This window comes from Struthio camelus, chromosome 27 (assembly GCF_040807025.1).
Source record: "Struthio camelus isolate bStrCam1 chromosome 27, bStrCam1.hap1, whole genome shotgun sequence".
Lineage (NCBI taxonomy): Eukaryota > Metazoa > Chordata > Aves > Struthioniformes > Struthionidae > Struthio > Struthio camelus.
In genome coordinates, this window is record NC_090968.1 from 7,911,770 (window position 1) to 7,926,709 (window position 14,940).

Here is a 14,940-nt window from a genome sequence, read left to right on the forward strand (position 1 = left end):
CGCACCACGTGCCCCTGGCGCCGGAAGCGGACGCAGCCGCGGCCCAGGCCCTGCGGAGCCGGAGCCGGAGCGCCGCGGCCCCGCCATGAGCCGGCCGCCGGCCCTGCAGGCGCAGACCTGCGGCCCCTGGGAGATGAAGGAGCGCCTCGGCACCGGCGGCTTCGGCAACGTCATCCGCTGGCACAACAAGGTAGGCGGCGGCGGCGGCGGCGGGCCCCCTCGCCCGGCCCGGCCCGGCCCGGCCCGGCCCGGCCCGGCCGCGCTCAGCCGAGCCCGCGCTGTGTCCGCAGGAGACCGGCGAGCAGCTGGCCATCAAGCAGTGCCGGCAGGAGCTGAGCCCGCGCAACCGCGACCGCTGGGCGCTGGAGATACAGATCATGAAGAGGTGAGGGCGAGGCCGGCCGCTCCGCCGCCGAGCCGGGGCGCGGCCTGCGCGCGGCCTGCCGCTCCCGGCGGCGCTGAGGTGAACGGCGGGAGAGGCAGGCGGTACCCGCTGCCCGGCCCCGGAGCGAGCCTACCCCTCCACGGAGGCCAGCGCCTAGGAGCCGGGGGCGCGCCCAAGAAAACCTTGCGTTGTGTTTTCTCTCAGCTTCTGCGTCTCGAGGTTTAAAGGCTTCGTTCTCCAGAGGTTGTGCTGCTGTCTCTAGTGTTATAACAGTTCTGCAGCGTGGCTGCTCTTTGGCCTGACTTAATGTTTCTGTTGGGTTCTCTTTCAAGACGCTGGATTACTTGTGTGGGATGCAGTAGCCTGAAAGTAGGTAGGATCTTTTTTGAAGGATGCTAACAGGCTGCGTTAGACTCCTCCCTCGGAGCTACAGGAAAAGGCCTTGCCGAGATCCGTTGTGCCTGTTCACTGGAGGAATGCACTGACCACGCACTGAGGCTATGCGCGCTCGCTGTGCCCTGAATGCAAAGAGTTGAGATGAGTCTCTAGGTCTGTGAAGGATGAGTGAACTGCAGGCCTCGAGAATGCACTGGTTCGGTTTCTAAAAGGATTAACGTCCCTGTAGGGCTTAGAGTGACACGTGCACATGAAGCTGTGGAGCTCTTGTAGAATGATCAGCTTTCAGGTTTCTGCCGTGGCTGAGGTGATATGTATATGTGCCTCGTTTCCACTCCCTAGGCTGAACCATCCCAATGTAGTGGCTGCCCGTGATGTCCCTGAAGGGATGCAGAAGCTTGCACCAAATGACTTGCCACTGTTGGCCATGGAGTATTGCCAAGGTGGAGACCTCCGCAAGGTGAGGTCACTGGGATGGAGATGGTGACTAAGGGGCCTCAGCAGGATGAGACCTGGGGTTTGTCTTCAGAAAAGTTTAGTTCAGAGTATAAAAGCTCTGTTTTTGTCCCCTGCTGCTTCCAAATTCATGTCACGGTAGCTACAACGTTTGGTGGGTTGGTTCTCGGAAAAGTTCCGTTTCTAAAAACTTAAATATTTTCTGAAACTTTCTATGTTTGTCTGGCCACAAGTGATAGGTTGTGGAATTTGCATGTAGAGGATGAGGGTGTGTGAGAGGGATGTACGACAGGCTGTGAGCATGGCCAAGAGCATCATAGGGCAGATCTGTGGGCGTTATCCTTCCCGGAACTGATAAACCTCTATCTGTCATAGGAAAAAATAATTTGTGGCCATTCTGATCTTGGTGTTTTTTTAACCTTTGCTATAACTTGCCCGTAGATAAAGCCCAGAGTGTACAGCTGAGATTAGAGCTGATAATGCAAGGCACAGGGGAAATGGCTATGAAGGGTGGAGATGGTAGAAGGAAGAGGATGGAGGTGATACTGATTTATTCTAGCCACCCTTTCTCCTCTCCAGGATAGACCAAGGTCTTAAGCTCTAACTATTGCTACCAGAGGTCCCAGTCCCATTTCCTTGCTGTCACTGGAGCTTCTTACATTCTTGAGAGCTTATGGGATGTAGACCCTCGCTTAGGACACAAGAGGGAAAGATTACCTATGTTCTGTGCTGCTCTCTTGCAGTACCTGAATCAGCTGGAAAATTGCTGTGGCTTGCGGGAAGAAGCTATTCTCATCTTGTTGTCTGATATTGGTAAGTGTTATTAGTATCTTCAGTTGTCCCAACTGTGGAAGCCCTTTACTGCTGAATCCACTTGAAGGCTATGTGACAGTGACCTTAATGGCTCCATCTTAGGCCCTTGAGTGGTATACTTGCTTCCGGTCTTGTTCTGCCTGTCCTCTCCAAGAAAGCTAACCTCTGATTTTTCCGTTCTTGAAATTCCAGTGTTGAGATGGATTTTCTTTCCCAGCAAAAATGCTACTCAGGATTTCCTGGAAGGTTCTGGATAGCTGAACACTTGCCAAGTGACTCCAGTTTATATTGCACATCATCTCTCCACCCTCAGTTTATTAGCTCATCAACAGGACTGCAGAGTGTGTGTGATCAGTTGTTTTCCATTAGCATTTGGGCCACCAATATGTGGAATTTGAGACAGTTCTGATGTTTGCAGTGTGATGCAAAGATTAGAGAAAGCTGTCTAGAGACTTTCAGGCTGGTGATTGTTGTTCTTTGTTGTTTTAGCAAGCTATGTTGTTGTCGGGGGCTATTGTTATGTGGGTCACAGCTGAGGTGAAGCAGGTGGACGGGTGCTAAGGCTTTAAAGAGAAGAGATTCAAAAAGTGGTTTTGGGGCATGTTGATCCTTAGAAAGCGAGCTTGTGGCAAGAGGAGGAACACGTGTTCATTAGTACTCCTACTGCTAGGCAGAATCTCCTGTCCTTTATGTTCCCAGAGCATTTGTACTCTGCTGTCTGCATTCTTTTACCCCCTTCCTGACCAGGAAAAGATACTTAGAACTGACCGGAGACAGTGGTAGGTTACGTTTAGAGCGCAGTTTGTGTTTATGTGCTTGTGTGTATATGGCAAGAGGGACGGTTCTGAATCTCCAGTTGTGCGATCCGAACCACAACCAAGCAGAACCATTTTCAACTATTGATATAACTTGTTCTTCGGATCACTTACAATCCCTGCTTAGCTGGTCTTCCTAGGGTTACTGTCCTTCAGGAGAAGGCTATATTGTTGATAACTCCTGAAAGTCCAGCCAGATCATTCCACTCTGAATAGCTGCATCTGGGAACGCAACACTGTCAGAAGGGACATGAAGTCCCAAAGAGCAGAGAGTGAGTCCTTCTGGCTCAGGCTCGAATCAGCCCTGAAAAGCACAAACTGTAGAAACGCTACCAGGTTTTGTCTTCCTAAAACCCTCCTTTTTACCCACAAAATGGGAGATATGTTAAGGTATTATCTTGACCAAGTGTGAGAAATACAGGGCTTTTATTCTGCTTTACTATTCTTAAGATGAAGTTTTTATCTTTCCAATGTAGATGGAATTTATCAGCCTGTGAGTTGTAGGGTATCAGTGGTTGTGAGCAGAGACTGTATGTTACCTAGAAATTTCCTAGGAAGAATTTTGCAGGTGAAATGGGGCAGAACAACAGCTTGTGGACAGGACAGAACAAAGTCTTTGGTAGAGCAGCCTTTGGATCTGTTGAAGAAAGAGATGTGCTGAGAAAAGCTGAGTATAGCCACTTTGGCCACAATACATACCTTGCTTCTGTGCGCAGTTGTTATAATTTTTAACCCTCAGCATCTGGGAAGGGGTTCATCAGAAGATTTTGGGAGAAATGAGACTACTTCAGGAAAGAAAAACAGCTGCCACTAGAGCAAGTTCTGTTTGTGTCCAGAAATGTTTGACGCTTGGTTTTCTTCTTGCGCTTGGTATTTCATTGGTCAATTGTTTGTACCGGGTTTGACCCAAAAGCCGTGCTTATACCATGTAGAAATGCATCCTTAACTGAGATCTTGCCAAGTACCATTAGTTGCGCTCTAACAAATGGCTCTTTCTGTGTCTCAGCTTCTGCTCTCCGGTACCTTCATGAAAACAGGATCATCCACAGAGACTTGAAACCAGAGAACATTGTGCTGCAGCAAGGAGAGCAAAGGGTAAGCAGGAACCAGGTGTCTCTGGCTGCCCAGACAAGTCAGTGTAAGAGGAACATGCACGTGCCAGACAGTTACAGTGATCCCTCTGTAAGAGCTCTCAACCCAGGATAGCAGCTAGCTCAGAGCTCTGTGTCAGAGAAACAGTATTCTGTGTGCAACTGAGATGAGAGGTTGTATTAGACTTTTGGTAATACCTGGCATTTCAACTTAAACTACTGATGAATGAATCTGATTGTAGTGACTGGCCAAAGGTCTGAAGTAGTGGTAACATCTCTAGCTCTGTGCGTATCAAGCAATGGCAATTGTAAGTACCTCTGGTCTTAGGAACCTGCAGGAGCCTCCTATTTCCTCCTGCATCTCTTCATTGGCACCTTTCCTGCATGGATTTGAAGAGCTGAACTTTTGGTTTCTCTGCTGTGTGGTATATTTTTAAGGGAACTTTTCCCCATTCCTTGCTCTTTGCTGTGTGTTTCAGTTAATACACAAAATCATCGACCTTGGTTATGCTAAGGAGTTGGATCAGGGCAGCCTGTGCACTTCCTTCGTTGGGACACTACAGTACTTGGTAAGGAAGGAATTTGGCTGAAGAGCAGCTACCACATTGTGGGATGCAATCAAGAGTATACTTAGCTGGGCAAAATACTTGTCTGAGAAGGGGGTGCAGTTGGGCAGCTGTAGCAAGGAAAGGTAATTGTTTTTTTGCTGACACTGCGTTTTCACGGTGTCTGCTAGCTATTTCTGTTGTAAATAAGAAGCAGGAGTGCCACTAACCTGCAATATCCACTCTGAGAGGATATCAAAGCTCTTGAGAGATAGTGTTCAGCACGGTCTTTGTAACATGTTGTACAAATGTTATTGAGCTCTTAAGAGGCAGAGAGCTGAGAGAAGGATGGCTTTGTCTCTTGTGTGTGTGTGAACTGTCTCAGGCTCCAGAGCTGTTGGAGCAGCAGAAGTATACAGTGACAGTGGATTACTGGAGCTTTGGCACGCTAGCCTTTGAGTGCATTACGGGCTTCCGACCGTTCCTACCCAACTGGCAGCCAGTGCAATGGTGAGTGACGTGGGGCCCGGTGATAAGAGTAGTGCATACAATACCACTGTCCTGTTTATGTGAAGTAGGGGTGTAGCCCCTGGATTTTTGGGGGGATTAATATTCCTGTTTCTTGCCTTATGGAGAATGGGTCCCTTTACTGGAGTTTATTGACCTCCCTGAGCAAGTTCAGCACTTCTGATACTTCTCTTTGGGATCAGGACTAACTCCTGCAGGGCAGATAGCAGAACCCAAAGCAGCATCTGGATAACATCTGTTAAGAGTAGCTGTAAGAGTCTACTAATGTGCATGCTGGGGAAGACAAGTGATTATTTCACCACTGTACCTGCTTGAATTCATTAGGCATACAAAAGTGCGACAGAAGAGTGAGTTGGATATTGTCGTTTCAGAAGACTTATCTGGAGAAGTCAAATTTTCTAGCACTTTACCGTACCCAAACAATCTAAACAGGTGAGGACTGGAAATCTGTTCTGCCGTGCGAGGATAAACTGTTTCTTCTTAGAATGAACCAAGTCTATATTACATTCTTTATTATGTTAATCTGTGGCTAGGAAGAATGCATAACACAGTGATGATGTCCCTCAGTGGACTTGCGTAGATGAGAGAGGGCCTCTATTTCTGCGTTCTAAGCAGTGGATTGGTGATCAGAAGAAGGACTTGTGTGTCAGTCCTCCCGCAGAAACCAAGCCATGTGGTGGCTGCAAGTGCACTTTAGTCTTTTCTGACCCCCTTCTTATTTTGGTCCTACAGCGTTTTGGCTGGGAGATTGGAGAAATGGCTACAGCTCATGTTAATGTGGCACCCGCGACAGAGAGGTACAGATCCTACGTATGGACCCAATGGGTGTTTCAAAGCTTTGGATGACATTTTGAACCTGAAGGTGAGCAGTGGGCCTGGATTCCCCTGAACGGTTTTCCAGAGAGCAAGTGTCCCTGGCCTATGAGGGAAGAGACGATTCATAGGCCTAGGAGGAGGAGCAGCGCAGAAACCCATTTAGGATGACAGCTAATGGCACGCGTTTTCCTCTTGCTTATTTGAGGAGAAATACTTATTGAGCTTGTTTGGATTAGTAAATAGCTTCTCCACGTGCTTGGTTCTGTGCTCTGGCAGAGGATTCTGCTGCTGAAGCTGTTTAATTGCCATGTGGCCTTGCTTTCAGCTGATGGGGGACAAGGATCATGTTATGAAGTAGCTGTGAAGTGACTTCTTGAGCCCTGCCAAGTGCTCTGAAACGGTTTCTTGGTGGTTCTTGGTGTCTCAGGCCTGGAATCTCTGCTCAAACATGACTTGTGCATCTCCAGCTCTTCTCATGTCACACTGCTCTTCTTGTAGTTGCTTCATGTTTTGAACATGGTTACGGGAACTGTACACACCTACCCTGTAACAGAGGAGGAGACTCTGCAGACTGTGAAGGCCAGGATCCAGTTAGATACTGGAATCCCAGAACAGGACCAGGAGCTACTGCAGGAAGCAGGACTCGCATTGTTTCCTCAGAAGTTGACCACTAAGCATATAGCTGATAGCAAGGTGAGTCTGGATGTTCCCATCCATGCCGCTCAATGAATCAGTGAGCACTGTTCCCTCTTTGGGAGCAGAGCAGATCTCCCTGCTGTTCTGGCAGTCCTTAGCTGTAGTAACCGCACAGAGCTAACCCTTTGCAAAATAGGCGCCCTATTTCCTTTGGCGTTCAGTTTTCCACAGCAGAGGAACGTTCTGTTTGTAGTGTTACTGAGGATTACTGTTTGTGAGAGAACTCCGTTGGGTCTTTTTGTCTCTGGCAGGTGAATGATGCTGCAGCTACAGACACAGACCTCCTCTTCCTCTTTGATAACCAGAAAGTTTCCTATGAGGCTCAGGTTGCCTTGCGTCCTCACCCAGAAAGCGTTGACTGCATCCGTAAGGATTGTCTCTAGTGTGGATGTGGGAGGATCTCTCCAGTGAGAGAGGGCTGCCTACGTTCTGTGGTCTGTACCACATGCACAGGAGCGAGAGCCTTTGCCTATTGGGCCTGGAGAAGCAGTAAAACAGACTGGCATAGCATTCATTGCATTTGTCAAAATAACTGGGGGAAGGAAGGGTTAGATTGCGATATGCTGGGAGGAGCTCCGCAGGGAATAGCCAACTATAGACTGCAAGAGGTAGACTCTTGGCTATGTGCTCTTCAAAGGAATGATTTTTTTGGTCTGTCTTGTCATGTGCTAATGCTACTTTGAGGCTTCATGCTGATACATACGTTTCCCTCCCCTGCCCCTTTGTTTCCAGTTCAGGATCCAAAGAAGAATCTCCACTTTTTCCAGCTGCGGAAAGTGTGGGGTCAGATCTGGCACACGATCCGGATGCTGAAAGAGGATTGTAACCGGCTTCAGCAGGGACAGCGAGCAGCCATGTATGGTGGCAGTCTCTCTAGAATACTTATTTCTGCCTTCGCTACCCTGTGAAAGGGAAAGGGCAGGAATGGGACTCTGTTACAGGGGGGAGCCCACGAGCGGAGCTGTTTACAATTAATGAAAAGCTGAGTTGTATTCTCTGACACAACTGCCTTTAAGGTCTTTGCTACACTCAGCACTATCTCCTTTTGCTATCTGTGGAAGTCTGGGTTTATAGTTTGGACACGTAATATGACCCTCTTGTCCTTGCAGGATGAATCTGTTGCGTTACAATAGTACCCTCTCAAAGATGAAGAATTCTATGGCCTCCCTTTCCCAGCAGCTGAAAGCAAAGCTGGACTTCTTTAAAACAAGCATCCAAATTGATCTGGAGAAGTATAAAGAGCAGATTGAATTTGGAATTAGTGAGTATTGCATCAGGCAAACAGAGGCCTTTTTTGCCTCTTGCCCCAGTATAGTACCTCACTTTTCCTGTATGAACCTAAGAAAAGCAATCTCTCTTTTGTTCCTGTAGCTTCTGAGAAGCTGCTGTTTGCCTGGAAAGAGATGGAGCAGGCTGTGGAACTCTGTGGGCGGGTATGTTTCTAGAGCTTCCTCCTTATCCTAAAGGAAAAGAGGCTTTTGTCATTGTCCTCCCTTAAATAAAAACTTGTTTCTGAGCTGACTCCAGACATCACACTGTCTTGGTTTGGACTGCATCCTTTTTTCCTTGCCAATACTTCACGGATCTCTCTGTAAGACACAGGGAAAAAGTGATCTTGAGGAATGTGAGAGGAGAATTTGCAATGATTGCACTCGGATGTCCTTCTAACCAATCCTAGAGCCAGGAGAGTTTTAGCAGGATAACTGAAAAGAGGATCTGGAACAGTAGCTTAAGACCAAATGGGAAAGTGAACAATTAGATGATCAAACACAAGAATTTCAAAATTCAATACTGATGCTTTAAAGGACAGTGGTTTCCCATTCTTGGTGCGCGTTATTCACCTGCTCCCCCTAAGGGAGTCAGCCTCCTGATGTAAGACAACCTAACCCCTGCCAGCTGTGCCAAGGACTATTTGTCCCAGATGGAAAGAGAAATGTGACTAGTTAACGTTTCATTCCCTGCCAACGCATGGGCCTTCTCCAGTGGGAGGAGGCAGAGTGGCAGAATGACTGTCTGACAAGTGGCAGTTTATGTTTCTGCATATGAGCAAGTTCAGGGGAAAAGCAGAAATTGGGGTGCCAGGGCAGGCTGTGGTTGTGCACTGAGGAAGAAGGAGAAGAGCAGAGGTGGATAGGATGGGAGAATATCAGCTAGCGTGGCCAAGGAAAAGGAAGCGTGAGAGCACGGCAACTAGCAGTACGCTTACTGTGAAGTCTGACCCTTCAGTGGCTCTCTTTCACTGGCCAAATTTAGCATGGAAAAGTTCTTGGAAGTCGTTTTATCCCAGAGCGCCAAGCTTATTTCCTTGAATGGAAATTAAAACTTTCTCATTCCTTTTTGTCTAGGGTTGCTGTTTGCATCTTGCTGATGTGAGTGTTTGGAAATGTGAATGAGAAAGGAAGAGCCAGTGAGGTAGTGTCTCTTAGTATGAGACTGTCTCATTGCTTATGTGCTGCCCTGCTTTCAGGAGGATGATGTGGATCAGCTAGTGAAGAGGATGATGGCCTTGCAGACGGACATTGTGGACCTGCAGAGAAGCCCACTGGGTCGTAAACAAGGAGGAACACTGGAAGATTTGTGAGTGGAACCGTCTTGAACTTCGTGTGTAGGAGTGTTGCTAGTGTAGCTTAGTTCCTTTTTCCCTGCAGAGCAATGGGGGTGCTATCTCCAGCCAAAATTATGGGAGACTGGCAGGACTTAATATGACACTAAAAGATATTTTTTGCCTCCTGGCCTGTCAGTCTGAAATTGCAGGCTGGTGTATGAAAGACCTGAGTTACTGAAGTAACTGTTCGTGATTTGGGTCTTGAAGAAGTTGCTTTTTGCTCTGTAACTCTTTCTTTCAGAGAAGAACAAGCCAGAGAGCTGTACCGGAGGCTGAGAGAGAAGCCAAGAGGTAAAAGACGTTTTAGTTCAAGGTCAGTTTGCTCTGCAGGGGTTCTAACCCTGGAGATCATCGAGGGAACTTTTTCTGCGTTCCAGGCATGGCTATACACTAGATGCATATGGACTCCTCTAGACTTGACTATTTTGGAGAAGGGAGTCAGTGAGTCAACTTTAAACCAGGCAAGCCTGGCTTTCCTGCCACCTCTTCCTGTGAGACTCTTCTGAGCTCTTCTCAGAGCAAGTTGCTGCTGCTTATGTTTCTATGTAGGAAGCATGAAGGGCAGTTGGCAGTTGTTCCTTTCAGCGGCTATACAGCCCCAAGGCCGTAGACCTATCCTTCCAATTCTGCTTTCTAACCCTCATCTTTTTGAAGAGGGTAGCTAAAAATCCAGTGCACTTCATCCCACTCACACCTGCCTGCCCTGAACTTGAGATGTTTCAGGATGAAAGGTGAAGCGGAAACAAACCACTAAGAATCGTCTCCCTGTGTGTGTTATGAGCCTACTTACCTGTGCTCTACTCTGACTCTTATTTCAGATCAGAGGACCAGTGGTGACAGCCAAGAAATAGTACGACTGCTGTTACAGGCAATCCAGACCTTTGAAAAAAAAGTCCGGGTCATTTATGCTCAGCTCAGGTGAGCTTGAGTCAACTGTTATTGAGGGTCGAGGAGAAAGCATTCTCTCTTTCAGCAGTGGGTTTTGTTCTAGAGGTTAAACATCCAATGTGTACAGTTCATGTGATTTGAGTGCTATAGAGGATAAGGAACTTCAGAAAAGTTCCCCTACTGCAGCTGCCCATGTGTGACGTGATTATTTTTTGCAGTAAAACTGTAGTTTGCAAGCAGAAGGCACTGGAATTGTTCCCTAGAGTGGAGAAAGTGATGAATCTGATGAATGAAGATGAGAATACAGTTGTTAGGCTTCAGGAGAAACGACAGAAAGAACTGTGGAACCTGCTGAAAATTGCTTGTGTAAGTGGAAATAGAAAGAAGGTTTTGAGTAAAACCATATTTTTTAGGCTAAGTAGCACAGAGTTTTTAAAAAAAAAAAAAAAAAGTAAATAGAGTATATCCTATGGTTGCTTTTTGCCATTAATTTGTATCAGGGTTAAAGCCAAGCTCTGAGTTCTTATACTCCTGACTGCTGGAAGTAAGTTGAAATAACTGCAATCTGAATCTACTGTGTTTTTCTTCAGAGTAAAGTACGTGGTCCTGTTACTGGCAGTCCAGAGAGCATGAACACATCACGACTTAGTAGCCCCGGTCAGCTGCTACTGCAGGTTCCTTCTGGAACCTACAATTTACCAGAGTCTATCAGAAAAAGGTGAGATGAAGTCTGGAGTTGTGTAGCTGCTCATGTTAAAGCAGGATCCCCAACCTTGTGCTGCTGTGAAATAGAGGCTTTCTTACGTTCTATGCTTTGTGTTCAGCCTCCGCTGTCAACAGTGTTTTCTACCCCACAGCTGGACTTCCTGGGGCTTGTGAATCTTCCTTTAGGAACAACTGGGAATAACGTTTAGGTTCACCTCCCTGCCCTGAAAAGAAAGATAGGGGCTCGTTTAATCTGAAATGGTTGTGCTTATTTGAAGTATAGTGCCAGCAAGAATTGGTGGAGCGTAATCATGTTAGGCAATGGTAGCTGGGCTGTATCATGAAGGAGAGCCTGTTAAACCAAGCACTTAAAATTTTGGCTTACTTAAAAGGGAGCCCTGTTCCTTTGTAGTTCTGTAACGACAGGCCTTGGCTTGTTTGCTCGTATGATATTTAATCTTTTATTTTAAAGGCTGTTTTGTTACTTTCTCCCTAACAGTGAGTTGATATAATAAAAACCTGATTCCAGCTAGAACACACACTTTCTTTCCTCAACCCCAGTAAATGTGGGGATGCCACCAACTTTCCCAGTAGCAATGTGAATCATCAGCTTATGAGCTGACTGATAAAGGTTAATATTCCGTGAAGTGCAGTGCCAGCATACCTGCTGAGAAATACTTCTTCATCCAAGATAGCGGCAGCATTTCTTTAAACAAAACTTCAGTGGAAAATAAGTGTATAACAATTGTCCCTTTCAGTGAGGAGCTACTGTTGGAATCACAGAAACTCTGTAGCCAACTTGAAAATGCGATGCACGACACAATGAAGGACCAGGACCAGAGCCTTATGGTAACACTTTGCTGTTTTTGTATAAATAGACTGTGGAAATCTATGGTTTCCGACTTCTGTCCGTGCACCTTTCCTAGCGATAAGTGATTTTGCTAATAGAAATCTATGTATTATTCTTGTCTAAGGGAGAGTAGGATTTGTGGGAGAGGCAAACCCTCAGTCTCCTATCTATCTGAACTGCTCACCAACACATTCCCTACATGCAGGGAATGGGAGCCATGCCTTGGGGACTGACTTTGCACTGAACAATACAGCACTGGAAATACTGGGGCTTCCTCTTTCATGGGGAGATAGAGGACTGGGCTTTTTTTTTTTTTTTTTTAAAAAAAAAAACACGTAGAAGTGCAGTTTGGCAAGCAGGATCTTCCTGTGGTGGCAGTACACGGGCCAGGAATAAAGGGCTAAAGTGTAGGGGGCGATGAGGATGGGCTTTTCACTGAAGTAGATTGTCGAAAATATTGAGGAAAACAAATAATTTAAGGTTTTGCTTTAAATAAATTAAAGGATTCACTCTGAAATTATTTTGAGCAATTTCTTTGCAGTAAAATTTTAAAATCTGATTATTTAAAATTTTTCCGGAACAAAGGGGAAGTAGTCTCAGCTGTAAGCGTGTGTTGGAACTTTGTGGTGTAACTGTTTATTCTTTAGGCTCTAGATTGGAGCTGGCTGCAGCTTCAGGTAGAAGAAAGAAACAGTCCAGAACAAAACCAAATGTAAAGTCACTTCAGTTGCATCTGAAGATATGCTACATAAGAAGCCAACTGTGATAAGCTGCTGCATCTGAAAAGGGAAGTGCCTCCTTCTACTGTCACCTACTGCTTATGTGACGCACATGGCCTAGCTTTTAACGTCCGAGTCTCAAGACACTTTTTTCCACGAGGATAGAGCACAAAATGCCTGCTTGGAAAAAGTTGTTAATCATGCCTGAAGATAACAGATATTCTTGCTTCCTGACCTTAGATATCTTCCCTTAGGCATCATACTTGATTGTTTTGCTGCCTTCTAATGAGCAGTGGACAGCTTATGCAATCAGCTTGCACAGTCACCAGTAGATAATCACCTTCCTAATATACTTGAACTGTGAACTTATTTTCTTAACTCTGCCGATTTGCACTTTTTTCCTTAAGAGTAATATTGTACTTACCTAATACTTGTTTCCTATATGGGAACGGAATATCTGGTATGTGTAAACTTTTGGTTTGCTCTATTTGATACCATCAATACAATTTTAATGAAAAAGCTGCTTTCATGGTGCAGGTCTCTGAAACGTGAGAGGTAAGGATGTTATCCTAGAGAGCATAGCGAGCGTAGATAAACTGCAAATGATTTGTTAAACTGTATACCTGTTCACTGTATTTAAAGTGCTACAAAATACTCCCAGAAACTGTGCTCTACACTGTTGTGCTTATCTGAGCCTTAATAAGGAGTGAGGCACAAACACGTTATGTTCCAACTGTGGCATTTTATTTCGTTCTGATGAAGAACCAAGTTTCCACTACAACACAGAGACAATTTCTATAAAAGGTTGTGAAGTGTAAGACATGCAGGATGCAATATACTAGAGGAGAGACGGGGGATTTTCTTCCTTTGTAACAAGATGCTATGCTGTCTTTAGGAGCCCATTTAAAACGTGAGAAACTAAAGTGAAATGTGGCACAAACATAACTTCCATGCGTGCCTTCAAGTATCTTCCTTGGGGTGTTTGCACCTTCTGAACTTCAGCGTTGGGTTAAAGCAATTCTTTGGAAGAGTAAAAGTTCACACTTCTTGAAATTTCAGAGTAATGTTAAGGCCAAAACACTCTGGCTATGCTGCTCCTTCATCTCTCAGGGTCTACCTGTTGCTTTACTCAGAACTGCATTAAGCTTCCAGCTCAAAGCCCAGCCCAACTTTGTGACCTCCAGCACTGAAATTCTTCCCATCAATCAAACCTGAGAGAGTCAGCTTTACACCTGGAAAAGCAAGCAATCAGACCAATATTAAAAAAAAAATAGAATGCAGGTCAGCACTGGCCTCCTTGTGCAACTCTCTCAATGTACTTGAGCCTCACCGATGCTTCTCATTTGCTATAGAAACTTTGGTCCATCCTTTACTTCTCTGAACCTATGTAAGATTGCTAGTGTTTTTTTTTTTTTAATCTATCTATTCTGTTTGAGAGAGGAAATTAAAGTAAACCATAAACGTAGGTACTAATTAAACTTGATACCAGTAGGACTTACGTACCAGGTCGAAGGGCGTGACTATAACCAATTCCAATCAGGCTGGCATTATTCACTTTGGCCTACAGGGAAAAAGAAATCATTCCTTCGTATAAATACTCAGATAACATTGCCTCAGTGCCCCGAGAAGGCTGCTTACATATTCATTCTAGCTACTTGTAGACTAACCTCCAGCAGAGGTATATTCTAATTTTTCCTTTTCCCCACAAAAAGTTCCAGTCTACCCACCTCTAAGTTGAATTTACCTCCAAGTTGTAAAAGGCTTGAGTATTAATTCCACGCCCCCCCCCCCCACTTTAAATTGTGGCTCATTATTCTTATAGAGTGCTCTCCTGTCCTTCACTATCGCATCCTTGTCTCTTTGCGTCTTTTAAGATGCCTAGTTACTACCGTCCCTTAATAACCAATAAAGTCTGCCTTGCTCACAAATCAGTGTTCACAAATTGTTTAGTAGTGACTTTTTAGAAGTGAGCAGCAAATAAACGAATCTGCAAACCTCTTTTTACATTATTAAGTTTTGATCTGTTTACAACAGTGTTTCCTAATTCTTGTTTTGGCAGATAGATCCCAGGACTAATTCTTGTTTTAAAGTGTAACAAATGCTTGCTACTTTAGTTTTTAATAGCACCCTGGGTACCTACGTATTTTAATTCACTGTCACTCCCTGGTGGACATGTTTTGTCTCCTAGACGTCTCCCTCTATTTAAATCTATTTCTCCCTGCCCCCACCCCTCTTAAATCTCTGCAAGAATTTTCAAGTGTCAGTAATAACACTTATCTCAGGACCTGGATTGACTTTTGAGGGTTAGAAGCCAGTGTTAGAAGAAGGCTATAAGCTCAGCTGAATACCTCCTATCAGTTTATAATGCTACAGTTGTACATTATGCATTAGTTAAGAATTAGACAACTAAAGTGTCTCTCAGATTTCATACTAGTATTAGCTTTTAAGAAGACACATTTTGTATAGGCCTCAAGCACAACAGTCAGACACATGGGGTGACTTTCACTAGAGAGGGGAAAGAGTGCCTGAGGGTTTTTTGTACCGTGTTTCACAAATAATATGACGTATGATGTCCTAGTTGAAATTTGAACCACGAGAGAAGCCACAGTTAGCTATCTGTCAGTATCTCAGT

General features: G+C 45.4%; 2 protein-coding genes across 7 annotated transcripts in view; one reads left to right on the plus strand and one right to left on the minus strand.

The window, feature by feature from the left end:
• On the plus strand, positions 1 to 14,309 carry IKBKB (inhibitor of nuclear factor kappa B kinase subunit beta). Of its 2 annotated transcripts, none has more exons than XM_068920722.1 (21): positions 1 to 190; positions 291 to 385; positions 1,124 to 1,241; positions 1,981 to 2,050; positions 3,872 to 3,960; positions 4,436 to 4,525; positions 4,887 to 5,011; positions 5,354 to 5,461; positions 5,762 to 5,891; positions 6,344 to 6,538; positions 6,793 to 6,907; positions 7,274 to 7,397; positions 7,651 to 7,802; positions 7,913 to 7,974; positions 9,009 to 9,118; positions 9,388 to 9,437; positions 9,965 to 10,064; positions 10,253 to 10,400; positions 10,625 to 10,752; positions 11,498 to 11,588; positions 12,237 to 14,309. In XM_068920722.1, exons 1-21 carry the CDS (start codon positions 86 to 88, stop codon positions 12,303 to 12,305), a joined length of 2,274 nt encoding a protein of 757 aa, XP_068776823.1. In that variant the 5' UTR covers positions 1 to 85; the 3' UTR covers positions 12,306 to 14,309. The 2 variants fall into 2 exon arrangements, 1 of the variants encoding a protein (XP_068776823.1); XR_011136475.1 differs by having other exon boundaries at positions 8 to 190; positions 9,388 to 9,607.
• Positions 13,031 to 14,940, minus strand: part of VDAC3 (voltage dependent anion channel 3) — a 15,914-nt gene continuing 14,004 nt past the window's right edge. For all 5 annotated transcript variants that reach the window (XM_068920727.1, XM_068920728.1, XM_068920731.1 and 2 more), the window contains 2 exons: positions 13,812 to 13,869; positions 13,031 to 13,540 (listed from right to left, as the gene is read on the minus strand). In XM_068920727.1, coding sequence (XP_068776828.1) covers positions 13,449 to 13,540; positions 13,812 to 13,869 — 150 coding nt within the window. In that variant the 3' untranslated portion in view covers positions 13,031 to 13,448. The remainder of the gene's footprint in view (positions 13,541 to 13,811; positions 13,870 to 14,940) is intronic.